We start from the raw sequence: 15109 nt of genomic DNA, 5'->3' as shown, positions 1-15109 counted from the left end.
CCACCAAACTTGCTGAATTAATCTTGTTAAATGCTTTAAGATACAAAATAATCGTCTAGAGAATAAATAATTATAGTCTATGGCAGCGGTTCCCAACCTTTTCTATTTAATTTATTTTTATTTTATACAGGCTAAAGACACAAACATGGACATAACAATAACATATAGGAGGTGACATTCCCATCTTAGACAAAAACAAAAACAGAAGAAATAGAGATACAGTCAGTAGGATCACTTCAACATTTCACAAACAAAAATAGGTTGACAACCAAAAACACAACATGGCAAGCATATTTATTGTTGTTCCTTTAGTTTAGTCCCACTCTTCGTTAGAGCTCATTATTTCCCATGTCATGGCGTGTTGAGCCACCCTTTGATTTTTTGTGGCAATAATTTTTTACAAAATAAATTGTATTTTTAATCTACTCTTCAAACACCTTCAATTAAGATCACTCCTTGATTAACTTTTAAACATATGTATTTTAGCCAGAAGAATAGTTGTATTTATTAACTGTGTGCGGTCTTCATCTAAAAGCCCAAGTCAAATAAGAAAGGGTGTAAAGGTAAATTCAATTTTGCCGCCAAATAATTTGCAAAACATTATGATTTTCCTTAGCAACGGTCATTCCAGTCCTTGATAGCGGTCTGTTCTACTGGATTTACAACATGTCACATGTTCTGAATTGACCAATCAGAACTTTATTTAGCCTTGAAAAAGGTTGGGAGCCGCTGGTCTATGCAAATGCTTTTACATTTCTCTGGCTATGAAACTGACTCTTTTAAACTTCTCTTTTGAAAAGTGAGTTCCTTGTGCTTGATTTTTAGTTCCGCTTATAGTGAGGAATCTATATATACAAATAAACGTTTATCATAGATACTTAAAATGTTATCTTTATGTTTCCTAAATGCTAAATGGATACTGGATTTGATAAGCTGAATTTCATTCTTGACTCTGAACCTTTCTGCAGATAGCAGGCCATTTAGCTGTAAGATAGGTCCGGCTTAGTAACAGATAAGGATAAGTGGATTGGAAGTGGATTACTGTAGCTGTAAGAACTATTGAGAAATTGTACAATGTTACGATAACGCTATTTCCTTTGGATGAATGTTTTCTGTGATCTACCAGGTGGCAGCGCGGACAGAGTGCAGCATCAGGAGGAGGAACCAGGCCATGCCTCGGACCATCAGTAAACGCCGCAGCCGGTTCTCCTCTCTCTGGGGTCTGGACACCACCTCCAAGAGGAAGACCAAGGGACATCCTTCCATCAACCAGGTAACCATAGTGACACAACCATACTACAAACCTTTCATTGATCTTACAGTGTTGAAAAAAGTGTTAGTTATTGGAGACATATCCATTTGTTCATGAAGCACCGGTGAGGTACTCAATCAGCTGCTAATCAACACTGTATGTTCATGTTGGTTTAGCATTAAATTAAAATGCTCAGAAAAGATTTGCAGATTGGATAATTTGTACAACTATTGTGGAGGAAATAACTACGATGGATGAAACACATGTGGATGCCGCTGAAATGTCTTATTCTCCGTGTGATTGCAGGTCTTTGTTGATGGGGTGGAGCCGGTGAGGAAACCTTTGGAGCGCATGTTTGAAGACTCAGCCAGCGAGAAATCTGTAAGAGCTCAGCCATCTTTACTTGAGAACTAATAAAAAACACAAATACACCTTATTACCAAGGACGATAATAGAATCACATTTTCCATTACTGTTTATTTTTAACAGTACCAATCTTCCTAAGGCTCAACTAAGTTCCCCCTCTCCTTCCTAGTCTGACATACACGACAGAGAACCAGACCTCATGTAGCTGTAGGCTCATTCTTTGTCATTGTTTTCCTTTTGCATAAGCCAACATGCAAATCACAAGGGCATCTAATAAACCTTTGTACTTGCATAAAGGGTTTTGAGCTTCTTAAGACCCAGAGGCTAGCAACACCGCTGGATTTTTCCACCTCCGTTCACTTAACTGAAATCCTTTTGGTGCGTTGGCTCTTCATTTAGTGCGTTGTGTGGGGGAAGCACAAATTATCCTCACTCTTCTGCAACAATGTGTATTTCTTTGAGGTCATTTCCGAGCTTCTGCTTTCATGTTTTTAGACATTCTTTCTGTCCTCAGAGTGGAAGGGTAGATAATGAATCTTGTCCCTCGAAGCCATTAGATAATTTTTGAGTATATTAACCACCTATTTCATCTTCCGTAGCTGTTCATCCTCTCGCCAAATGATTGGCTTCACCGGACTCGCAGGAATAACTTGGTTTTATAACTGCCCTCTCCTTTCTCTTACTCTGCGTCATAGCCAGAAATAATGCAATTTCTCTTCTTCTGTACCATCCTATTGTGTGTCAAACACCTTTCTCAGATCAGTGCTGACAGATTCACATTTCTTCTTTTCCTTTGCCCCAGGCAATTCCCGCTCTCACGGCATCATTGGCTATCGACTGGAGGGATATTTCAGTCTGCTAATCCCTCTGAGACAAATGTAATCTGATCTGCTCAGATCATTAGCTTTCTGATGTTTCAACACATTATGCAGGCATTTGCTACCAAAAGGCCGTTCACACCATCTGTGCTCCTGTGTCACATGGACCACAATTGACAGAAAACTGCAAATGAATAATATCTTCAGAGAGAAAAATAGACCATCAAAGGCTTCCATAGGGTTGTAGGTTTCCAGTAGTAGCAGGCTTATCAATAATACATTTATATGAACTGTAAGGAAAAATGTCCAATTACTTATGGGTTGTGCAAGGACAAGCATGCCAGCTCCATATTTGATGAGAACTGATAAAATGCAGCAGTAGATGGAAGAAAACTCTGCAGCACTCTGACCGTTGGGGCCCCCAGTGGCACTGTGAGAGATTGGTTTCCATCCACCCACGCCCCGCTTCAGCTAGCAGGGTATGGGATGACAGAGAAGAAATGCATAGGAACTAAAGTGCGTCAGTTTGTTTTAAGACAAAGCAGGAAACGCTGCATCGGTAGGAACGAGCATCTCCAGTTAGATCACCGTAGATCCAAATACTCCCATCTGAGGGCTTGTCCGAGCTTCAATTCCTTGTTTGTTATGGGGAATCCCACTGATGGAAAAAAGAGGGTGAGAAAGGGAGTTCTGTTTACCACCTTGGACCCCCACCTCCCCACCGGCGGCATCCAAAATGGGCCAGGAGGGGAGACAGATGGTAGCAAAGGCTGGGGAGATCAGGGAGTTGGGGGGGAGGCACTAGTTTAGGCCCCCCGGTCTGCTGTCTAACTGAAAACATGCTTATGATATTTATTTATTTTGAGCTGCGTGTGTCAGTGTTATATTCATGCAATCGAAAAGGAACTGTTCTTTTGCATATAGGCTTCTCTGTCTCACTTTCAATCTAACAAACACACAGATCAACACACACACACACACACACGCACACACACACACACACACACACACACACGCACACACACACACACACACACACACGCACACACACAAACACACACACACGCACACACACACACACACACACACACACACACACACACACACACACACACACACACACACACACACACACACACACACACACACACACCATGTATACATCACTTCAGGGGACATTACATTGACTTATATGCATTTCCTGGAGACTTATCCTAACCTTAACCATAACCAACACATGCCTAACCCTAACCCTTACCCTTACCCTAACCCTAACCCTAATCCTAACCATAACCAAGTCTTCACCCTAAAATTAATGATTGCCCTTATGGGGACCTCCAATTTGTCCCCATAAGGGAGGCGAGTCCCCACACGTGACTATGTAAACAGATTTAGGTCCCCACAAGTATAGTAATGCTAGACCACATGCACACACACACACACGCACGCGCACGCACACACACACACACACACACACACACACACACACACACACACACACACACACACACACACACACACACACACACACACACACACACACACACACACACACACACACACACACACACACACACACACACACACACAGACCAGTCGGCAACAGTCAGCAGATTGTATGGCGCGAAGAAAAGATGGGGTGGAGGGAGATGATGGAGTGAGGTGTAGATAGAGGGGAAGGGGCACCAGAAGGAGAGGCAATTATTAGTGTTAGGGGGTTGCTATGGAGGAATGAAAGAATAAATGAGTTTGTGGAGGCTGTTATTTGATAGCAGCAGATAAGGTATCAGTGACAGACAGTGTGAGGTCGAACAGAAGAGGCGAGCGGGACAGCATCACAGGACAGAGGTCAGACTGATGGGTTTAAAGGTTACACTCTCTGCTTTGAACAGAATACACACACATATGTAACAAATACCCACGCAGGGAGACAATTGTATCAAAGGCTCTCATCTACACGGACAAATTAGATTTTGTAATCAGATCTCCTGCTGCTTTCAGGCCACCAACAGTTTCCATCTAATCAGCAAATGTAGGGGTTTTAAGAAGAAAAACAATGATGATTACAAGGATTACTGCACTATTTTAGCCATCTGAATAGTTTTTCATTCGTCCCTTGGTGTATTATCAACTGGAACCAAAAGGGTTTCATGATGCTATTAGTTAATGATGGAGTGCCATGATTATGGACTGTTTTCACCGAGGCTACTCAAAGTTGCTTAAATCTTCTGTATGTGTTGTTTTCTCAGAAGGAGAAAGACGGCTCGGTGAAAAGCGTTCCTCAGCAAAACGTAGAGAGCGACATTTGGGTTCCTGATTACCTGCAGCCCTCCTGGGTGTCTCTCCCCGACAACAAGCCTGTCCTGGCCATCGTTCAGCCGGGGGAGACAGCGCTGGACGTCCTCAGCTCCGTCTGCAAGGTGAGACATTGCTGATAGCTGTGCACGCTGTACAATACAAGGTTCAAGGCTTTTATTTGTCATACGTACGTAGCTACAGTGTAGTTATGTCGATGACAATCCTAGGTCACGGGCTCCACCAACACAATAACACAGAAAAACAGAAGAAATAGTGCAAGTGTGATGAAGCAGACCAAACTTTATGCAATACTTCAAAAATGTGGATTGATATTCAGTATTTAATTTTCTTTAATCATTTATTTAACACAGGGTGTCCGCGGGGTCTTAAAAAGTATTAAAAGTTGATCAATCAATTTAGCGAAATGAAGGCTATTAAAAAGTATTAAACAGCATTTTCCAAGGTATTACATTTTGTAGCTTGTTTTCAATAAGTATATAAATGGCCCAAAGAGGTTGTATTCCACAGTCTGCCTGAATGTAATCACTGCGTAGGTGTGTAGTGTGATTCTGTGTCATTTATTTATGGCACCCCGTTGGGTTTGACGTCATCTGAACAGGACATCGCACGCTCACTGCTTGATAGCGCGAAGGTCCGTTTACGCCGGTTGTTAAACAACATCGTTATGGGGAAATGCAAGTCTGCGTCCACATGGTTGGAAGATAAGGAGGAAGGACAATCAATACTGGATATAGTCAATGTGAGGTAAAGTGTGTCGCCAAGGTAACCGGTTAAAACTCCAAGTGGCGATGAGGTCTTAACATGTATGGGAAGGGTCTTAAAAAAGGTCTTAAAAGGTCTTACATGTGACTTCAGGATTCCTGCATACACCCTGTAACAGGGACAGTGCACATTAATCAACATTTCTGTAAATGTGCCAGAGTTAGCCAAGAGCCTATTTTTCATCTGTAGTCCCTGGACAGATGTTGTAAGTCAACCTAAAACAAATGTCATTTTAAACAAGTAAATGCAATCAAATAAAAACATGCAACATACAGTACTGGAAATCTTAATAAACAAAACAAAATAAAATAAAACAAAACAAAATAAGAACATGTTGAAACACAGGCCCAACCTTTGTGCTCTAGAAGTCCATTGGTTTGTTGCACAATAGCGTGCACACATATGAAGACGAGCAAACATGCTCCAGTTAAACCGGTAGTAGTAAACAACTGTTTGCAAGCATTTCATTTCAACAGGCCTGTCAAACACACGCAATCTTGAAGAATGAGGCTCGTACAACTCTGTCTACGGGAGAATACCATAAGTGGTTACATATGAATAGAAAGATTTTTTCTACTCTGATTAAATTATTCTTGAAGTGAAATCAGAGGATAGCTGAGATGGGAGACTCTGTAGATTGTTCCTGTGTACATAGAACGACAGTGTCTCACATCCCTTCTTGTCAATTCTCCTGGCCATCCATCTCCTTTTTCTTCCTCGTTGGTCTCAGCCAGAGACGCGCTACGCTAATGACGTCTAATGATACGTATGTGTTCCGCTCGAGGGTTTGTTAAAACACATGGGTGAAGCTGATTGGTGTGTGTGTGTGTGTGTGTGTGTGTGTGTGTGTGTGTGTGTGTGTGTGTGTGTGTGTGTGTGTGTGTGTGTGTGTGTTTGTTATGGGGGATATTCCCTATCTTTATTCAAGAGCGTGGTATTTAAATTTGAGAGCATACTTTATGTATTTATTTCCCTCAAACTCTGTCCTCGCACTCAAATAGTGCCTGCTTGCACTTAGATTTGCTCTGCTTGTGCTCAAACTGTACGCTTGCACTCAGATATATTGCTGCTCAGAATGATTCTGTGCGCGCTCGAAACTTTTTCTGCTCTCAGAATTATTCTGTGCGCGCTCGAAACTTTTGTGCAACAATCCTGTCAAAATCCCTCAACCAATAGGAGGCCAGGTGTCCTTGCGGGTGCGTTCGCTTTACTTATTACAGCGTCCCGTCAGGGCGGTTACTCTTTGGTTTATAAACTCCAGCCCTCCACGGCTTTATAACATGTTTGTTTGATTTACAACTTGTTTTTTTGGGGGGGGGGGGAGGAAGCAGTATACCAGCACCTTATAATAGCTAGGCGTACTGGGACTAAAAATCAGCCCGGGAATCTCGACCGGCCCTCGTTATCGCTAGTAAATTGTCAACGGGAGGAGGGGGCAGCGCCATATAGAGAGCTCTGGGAGGGGGGATTGCTAGTGAATTTTCCAACCGGCCCACTTCTTCCTCCAGACTGTTGTTCTGCTCCAGCACTGTTGTGCTACGGCTTGGTTCGGCCCGACGCGAAGCGGAGTGTCGACAACCATATTGTATAGATATTCGTATATCACGGCCTGAAGTGAGCTATTGCATTTATAAAACGGTTACCACGTGTGGCTGGCAATGTGAAAGAAAAATACACACTCACATTTCAATCGTTTTTATTATTAAATAATGATGTTCAAAACAAAATAGTCCCTCCGTTGCCTTCTGCACAAAACATAGTGCGAGGTGGTTGCTATGCAACAACAATAACAGCTAGAGAACATATTAGACAGACAGCTTGTCGTCGTTTAGGTGCTTTTTTTTTCTGGAGATAGGCACTTCTCAATCCACTCCTCCATAGTAAGGCCACCCCGGAGGTCGACGTTAACCTTAAATGTTTCCATTTTAAGCTTTGTTAGTTAGTTAGTTAGTTTCGTGACGGACGTAATGTAACAGTTGTAACCATATGGTTGTAACGGTTCTCAGACGCGGAGGGATACTGACTTGTGAAAAGTAACTACAATTATACCCGGGATATACGCTCATTATATCACGACTAAGAAACATCAGATTGCTTGATTTGAATTGTCCGTTTTATAAACATGTACTAACTGTGCTTACACCCCCCCCCCCAAAAAAAGTTGTACAGCGAACTGATGTACATGTTATGTTATAAAGCCGTGGAGGGCTGGAGTTTATAAACCAAAGAGTAACCGCCCTGACGGGACGCTGTAATAAGTAAAGCGAACGCACCCGCAAGGACACCTGGCCTCCTATTGGTTGAGGGATTTTGACAGGATTGTTGCACAAAAGTTTCGAGCGCGCACAGAATAATTCTGAGAGCAGAAAAAGTTTCGAGCGCGCACAGAATCATTCTGAGCAGCAATATATCTGAGTGCAAGCGTACAGTTTGAGCACAAGCAGAGCCAATCTAAGTGCAAGCAGGCACTATTTGAGTGCGAGGACAGAGTTTGAGGGAAATAAATATATAAAGTATGCTCTCAAATTTAAATACCACGCTCTTGAATAAAGATAGGGAATAACCCCCATAGTTTGTGTGCATGCGTCACAAGGAACTGGAGCATCTAATTCATGGCCCCTGTGTGTTACATGCATGTGGATATATGTGGATGATATACATGACTGGATACATGTATGTCACTTTGTCAGAGGATGTAGGAGTGGTAATGGTGCTTTGATAAGTGGGTTTAGAATACTCTGTTACAGAATAAAGAAGATCAATAAGAGCGATTATGTTTTTCTCATTTTGGAATCAACTTGTCAACACTTATTCATCCCTCTCTTCATTTCCCTCCTGTTTTGTTGCAGACCCATACAATAGACCCCTCTGGACACTACCTGCGCTTGAAGATGTGTATTGACAACAAAGTACTCTTTTATATTCCCACACTCGAAGAGGACATCTCTGATCTGGTGAGAACAAACACTGAAGCACTGTGTTCATAACTTGTGTTGTCCAGGAGTGAACTTTGGAGACTGAACTGATAATGAACCAGGAAACCAGGTCTTTTCAGCAGATGTTCAACATCCCATTTGGATTCGTCAACGTATTACTAATTCATCTTTGTTTTACTCTAGGCATTTATGGATGCAAGCTTGTGCATGTTTTATAACTTGGTTGACAGATTTGATTTGCAATGCATATGCAACTCCCACGATGGAAAAGATGTACCATCCCATATGCTTTAAATTATGCAAAAATAACATTCTGAGTGTATTATGTGCACTGTTATTGAAAAAGACCTCACCTCTCTACTCAATCCCCAAAATGAATTCTCTTAGCGACGGTGCTTTGTCGGGGAAACACTGAACTCTGTCTCAAAGCAAAGTATCACTCGCCCCTTTTCCTCAAGAGGTCTTTCATCTCCCGGCTTTGATCAGTGATATTTCTCCACAGTGAATGCCATTACACACGGCAGCCTTCTGTCCCTGTGTGTTGCTCGATACACACAGCTGTGTCTATGCTTTCGCCCGCCGAGGGGTCAAACCCTTCTCTGTGCACCCACTCACTGCTCAGACCTGACCTGGATCTTGACCCCACCACCTTCACTTGCAAGTGCTCTGCTAAGGAGCCTGAATAATACATGAACTTGTACTGAGAGCCATAACATGACCTTGAACTCCAATCCTTCCATTTGTAGCCAATTAAATAGCATTTTCTTGTGTTTGCAGCTCTACAAAGAGATTGAGGTTTGCCCCAAAGCCACCAAGGTGATCCGGTTCGACAAAGCCGAGTCCTGCACAATTGGATATGGTATGCTAGTCTCTGACAATGCCCCCTTTTGAACCCTTTTGCTGTTCCGACTCTTACATTCTGTATCAAATTGATTTCATAATAGACTTCATGAGTCATGCTTTGTTCGAGACTAAAGGGGACTGAGCCAGTTTGAGTGCATTTCATCCTAGGTGGATCTAATTGCTCAGTCGTTATGAGCCAGCATTGCACGTTGTCAAATAGAGATTTTTGAAAGAGGACTAAATGGCTGAATCTCTTATTGTGACTTCTTATCTATTTCTGCAGGTTTTTCCGTGGCAGTCCTCGACGAGGAAGGGACGCAGCAGCTCCATATTACTGAAGTGAAAGCAGACGGACTAGCCTCAGCCAAAGGTAAGAATTGCTTCTTTTAAATCAACAAATAAACATGAAGTGTACTTTACTTTCAGTTCCTCGAGAGTTGATATTTAGACTAAGAAAACCAAACAAAAGTCCACCACAGTTTCCATAGATGAATCTGAGTGCAGTGACCTCAGGAGTCGTGTAACGGATATGTGAAAGCTCGGTACATATTTCTCTCTTGAGTTGACATTGCAAACTCAACACTCGAACGCCTCACCTGCAAAACACCTGATCCCACACGACAGCTTATCAGTGCAGCTTTGTGTGACGGCATCAGATACCGAGCCAACAGCTGAATGTCTTTTGATGAGAGACAGAGGCCTGCTCAGAACAGAGTAGAAAATAAATGGTTGTCTCAAAAAAGGCAGAGATGCACACTTATTACAGATGCATTTTTTTTTTTTTAATTGTATGGATCGAAGAGGATTTACAAGGCAATAAACATCAACTTCCAAAAAAAGAAAATGCAATCCATATAGAGGTCATTCACAGCCAAGAAAGGCCTTCAACATCAGTCTGTCCACATGACAGCAACTACAAAGCAGAAACACATCTGGGTGCTTGCCAAAAATACGCCTTTAAAGTCTTGAATCATCTGTTCTACGCACTTTAGTCTTCCATCAGTCGTAGTACTTGTTTGTATACTGAAAAAGGCATTATGAAATGTGTCAAAAACCTACAAAAAAAATGTGTATAAAAGCTATAAATCTGATTCATTCTTCTTCCTGAGTGCAAATAAAAAAAATGCATTCCTTTGTCCTTTGTCTGTGTCTGGAGATCAACCCCCGTTCGTCGGTCTATCTTTGAACAGAGACCTAATGGGTTGGAGAGACACACGGCTGCTCTGTAGATACAACACTAATGTATAGAAAATAACATGCCCTACTATTGTGCCCCAGGGTGAGAGCAAGGTTACTCAAGTGTGAGATTGTGTCCTCCAGTGCATTAGCAATCTCAAAAGCTGCTCGCTAAGCAGGCAGAGGATAGAGCCGCGCTGCACCTTCATAGGCGAGGAGAGATAGAAAAAGCTACCGGCATACACACAACACAATGCATCTTTTTTTTGGTAAGATTAGGCTATATTCTGCTGAATCACTGAATAAAGTACATCAGTAGGTCCGTGTGCAGACTGGCATGTTCCTTTGGTTGCATGCATGCGTTTTACTAACAGTGAAAAGGATGGATGAGGAGTGAAAGAAATCACGCTTCAATTTCTGCAGGGTATACGCAGAAACCAGGCCATCACTGGACAAGGAGCCCCAAAGGGTTCTCTCTCTCTCTCTCTCTCTCTCTCTCTCTCTCTCTCTCTCTTCTCACTGCAGCCCTCTCTCTCTCTCTCTCTTCTCTCTCTCGATCCTCTCCTTCGATCTCTCTCTCATCTCCTCTCCTCTTCACGTCAGTCTGTGCTTCTCTCCTCTCTCTCTTCATATCTATCTTCTCTCTCTCCAGCGCTCACGTCCTCCTCGTCCTCTCTCTCTCTCTCTCTGTGTGTGTAATTCCTGCTCCCCCTTACAGAAGCGTACACATAGACACACACACATGCAACACACACAGCTACGCACACATCAGCCGTATATGGCCAGAGGGGTTATCTCTCGGTCCAATAAAGACTCTGCTACAGCTGACATTTCACATCCCAGACAACTAGGTCATATCTTAGGGCTAAATGTGTGGCTATATGTGTGGCTATATGTGTGACTGTGTGTGTGTGTGTGTGTGTGTGTGTGTGTGTGTGTGTGTGTGTGTAGCAGTCAGTGTACTATGAAAGCCACACCAAAGAGTTTTTTTATCAAAGTAGACGATATAAAAAAGGGGAACACGCAAACATGTGCTCACGTGTGACTGTGCAAACAGGACCACAGCCCTTTGTCTTTTTTAATAAGCAGGTGAGACAGCTGTCACAACCAATCAGGTTCATCGGGGAGGTTGACTGCTAATTGGTCGGCTGATTGAGTTCTAATTCTCAATTAGCTGAGCTGGGCACAGGTGGTCGAGGGGCGGGGCCAGGGAGAAAGCTGTGTTCCAGTGTGTTCCGTGGTTTATCTTTCATACACAGCACCACAGAGGTGATAGGACAGAAATAGACAGCATTGCACACTCCTTCTTAAAGCCACCCAGTCTCTTAAGATCAGCGTGTGCCTGAAGCGAACATGCAAAGAAGGATGCATTTTTAATGTTCTGGAACACATTGGAGACCCAACTTGTCTGATTAGCCACAGAGCTGCTGTTGAGCAGTACGGCACTAAAGTATTGTTTGTGTAGATATTTTTTACGCGTTAGCAATCTTGAGTTGACGGCCTGAAGAAAAGCTACCGTGTAGGATGGTTTACAATCCGTTCACTTACTTTGCCTTGCTTTTATTGCTTTCAGCGCTTGCAATGTATTTCTGTCCATAATTAAGCCTTTCAGTTGTTCAGCATGAAAGCTGCAACGAACACTTCTCACTTTGTTTCGTCCCTTCATTCTCCTCCAGGTCTGAAAGCAGGGGATGAGATTCTCTTGCTGAACGGTAAGCCAGCATCCGCGCTCCAAATGGACGATATGAGGTCTGCCTTTGCAAACCAAGCGCTGACCTTGAGTGTCAGCACCCTGCCCCAGATGGACCCTCGGGTGCTGTGCCCCCTCCCCCCCGGCGCTCTGATGCAGAGCAGAAGAACCCGGCTACAGACATCTTCTCTCCAGAGCCAAGGTAAAGCTCGCTGTTCTAACTGAAGCAAAGTTGTGGATGCCTGGAATAAGTTAAAAACTATGAAAACAGTGATTAGATACTGTATAGAAACAGTGTCCTCTAGTGACACATAGTGAGGTTCTTTTCCCCTTTCAAATTATATCTACATTTTGTTAATGCCAATAAATCAAGTTAAATGAGAAGAGTGGAAAGTTGACCTTTTAACCAATGTCAGTTATAGTTGTCCGCAATGCCTCCTATATCTATAGCATTTAATAGAATTATTGAAAGTGATTGGTAGAGTCTCTTGAAATCTAAAACAATCCAACTATCTTAGGAAACCTGAGATTGCTGGGCTCCACTTTTTATATATTATTTCTCTTATGTTCCATCATCCATCCTCTGAAACCCCAATTCAATGTAGCTGAAGAATACAGATGGTGTTTTTTTTTGTATTCAAGCAGAGGGTGAAAAGGGCGTTCTTCTAATTATGCACGGATGCAGTCTGATAACCGACCTGCAGGCAGCCGCCAGCTTTCCTCTGACCTGCTCGTTTTATTCGTGCAAGGGCAACATTTGTATTCCTTTCATAAATTGGGTCTTGCAGTAAACAGGCTGACAAGCTGGCATTGTTTAAACCGGGACTCGGAGCACTATGAATATTAATATGAATCCTTGAGGAGTGTGGAGCTGTCATTGTGCAGAATGTGCCATACGCACAGGGTCAGGCGGGGAGTAAAAAGACTAGGGAGCCAAAGGGAGGTTATCTATGATGTCATGCTTAAGAGGAGACGGGTGGACACGAAAGTGCTTCAACACGGAGGAAATACATAGGAAACGTCTCCTTGATGCCGATGGATTAAAAGAGATAATATATGGTGAAGCTAGAGGTTACAGGGATATCTTAATTAACATAATTCTCACAAAAACTTTAAAAAAAAACACACAAATGATGCTAGTAAATGCTATCTGATATGATGTTTGCGAAAGCAATGCTCAAGGGAGAAGGGATGTCTACGTTGAGGTTACTTTGTCACACGTATTGTGCATGCATCAAGAAGGATAACCCAACACTCAAAGTTCTCTTTAACATCAAAACAAGTGTAAAAATAAATAATGGAATGCATAAGCACTGGTTGAAATGTAGATTATACAAAGTGGGTATTTCTATTTGAATGCTTGGGTACACTACACACGGCTTTAATGTACACGTTTCCGCTGTCTGTGTCTGTAGAGGACATCCTGGATGAAGTGTCCGGGCTGACAGTGGAGAGCCCAGATCAAAGTATGGAGGAAGGATCACGACTGACCCCGCAGAGTCCTGGAGATTATCAGGAAGACAAAACCTGCTTGGGGACAGGACAGAAGGTAGGATACGGCATGCAAAGACACAGCTTTCAGATGAGTACAAACTCAGACATTTTGTGAATCAGACCCGGGGATTATCGGTCTAGTTTTAAGTATCGAACACACCCTGTCTGATGTGTTCTTACACACACCAGCAGTTTTGGTGTCTGCGTGTGACTTGGGGATCAATGCTAACACGTGGCTAATTAGCTTCATTGTTGTGCTGCCGTAATTCAGCCTGATGACTTTATCTAGCAGTCGTGTGCTTTATTTCACACTGTTTCTGATCTGAGATCTGTCAGGCAGAAAAGGGCTTGTTGGTATCACTGACCAACACATTCTCGACTGTGTAAAGAAACACTGAGAGTCCATGTGTTTATGATAATATGAAAATTCTCTGGCAGGTCTTATCCTACATATTTCTCAGGTGTTTTTTAGTTTTTTTTGCGTAGCATGTAGCCAGAAACTTGGACGATGTTCAGAGGCTTTTTTCCTCGTTTGTTACTTGTGACCTTTACACAAAGGCTGTTTTGGGGCTGAATTATGTGAGACAAGAAGTGTGCAAGTGTTCTGACACACACACGCACGCACGTACGCACACACACACAGCTATTACACCATATCTCAAAGATTCATAACCGCTTTGAAGTTGCTTTGTATTGAATGATTCATTCTTACAGCATTTTTTGTATTTCTGTTGACATCTAAAGTTTAACATACTGTATGATGAATCTTATTCCTACATACATAACACATTTAGTTTTATACACTACTGACAACATTTGTGTGTGTGTGTGTGTGTGTGTGTGTGTGTGTGTGTGTGTGTGTGTGTGTGTGTGTGTGTGTGTGTGTGTGTGTGTGTGTGTGTGTGTGTGCGTGTGTCTGTGTGTGTGTGTGTGTGTGTGTGTGTGTGTGTGTGTGTGTGTGTGGTGTGTGTGTGTGTGTGTGTGTGTGTGTGTGTGTGTGTGTGTGTGGTGTGTGTGTGTGGTGTGTGTGTGTGTGTGTGTGTGTGTGTGTGTGTGTGTGTGTGTGTGTGTGTGTGTGTGTGTGTGTGTGTGTGTGTGTGTGTGTGTGTGTGTGTGGTGTGTGGTGTGTGTGTGCCGAGATGGAGACAGACAGGTGAGTGAACGGCATCACTGTCTCATTAAGAACATGTCTGGTTGGATCAGGGTCGGCACAGTGATTGCCTGGATACGCCTTGTGCCAGCCGGTCTGTGTGTGTGTGTGTGTGTCGAGATGGAGACAGACAGGTGATGTGAACGGCATCACTGTCTCATTAAGAACATGTCTGGTTGGATCAGGGTCGGCACAGTGATTTGCCTGGATACCCTTGTGCCAGCCGGTCTCCCTTGGAAACGGTTGTCGCTTCCATTACCATGGCAATGTCTGATAACCAGTACCCACTGGAACCATTTTGGT

At 43.0% G+C, this 15109-nt stretch overlaps 1 protein-coding gene across 1 annotated transcript in view; it reads left to right on the top strand.

The window, feature by feature from the left end:
• Positions 1 to 15109, top strand: part of LOC117458261 (rho guanine nucleotide exchange factor TIAM1-like) — a 64370-nt gene that overhangs the window by 31533 nt on the left and 17728 nt on the right. Inside the window, exons 10-17 of the mRNA XM_034098618.2 lie at positions 1127 to 1273; positions 1559 to 1633; positions 4686 to 4856; positions 8367 to 8471; positions 9231 to 9312; positions 9580 to 9666; positions 12149 to 12364; positions 13578 to 13711. Coding sequence (XP_033954509.2) covers positions 1127 to 1273; positions 1559 to 1633; positions 4686 to 4856; positions 8367 to 8471; positions 9231 to 9312; positions 9580 to 9666; positions 12149 to 12364; positions 13578 to 13711 — 1017 coding nt within the window. The remainder of the gene's footprint in view (positions 1 to 1126; positions 1274 to 1558; positions 1634 to 4685; positions 4857 to 8366; positions 8472 to 9230; positions 9313 to 9579; positions 9667 to 12148; positions 12365 to 13577; positions 13712 to 15109) is intronic.

This window comes from Pseudochaenichthys georgianus, chromosome 14, assembly GCF_902827115.2.
Source record: "Pseudochaenichthys georgianus chromosome 14, fPseGeo1.2, whole genome shotgun sequence".
Lineage (NCBI taxonomy): Eukaryota > Metazoa > Chordata > Actinopteri > Perciformes > Channichthyidae > Pseudochaenichthys > Pseudochaenichthys georgianus.
Note: the sequence above shows the minus strand (reverse complement) of the source record. Positions and strands in the feature narration are given on the sequence as shown.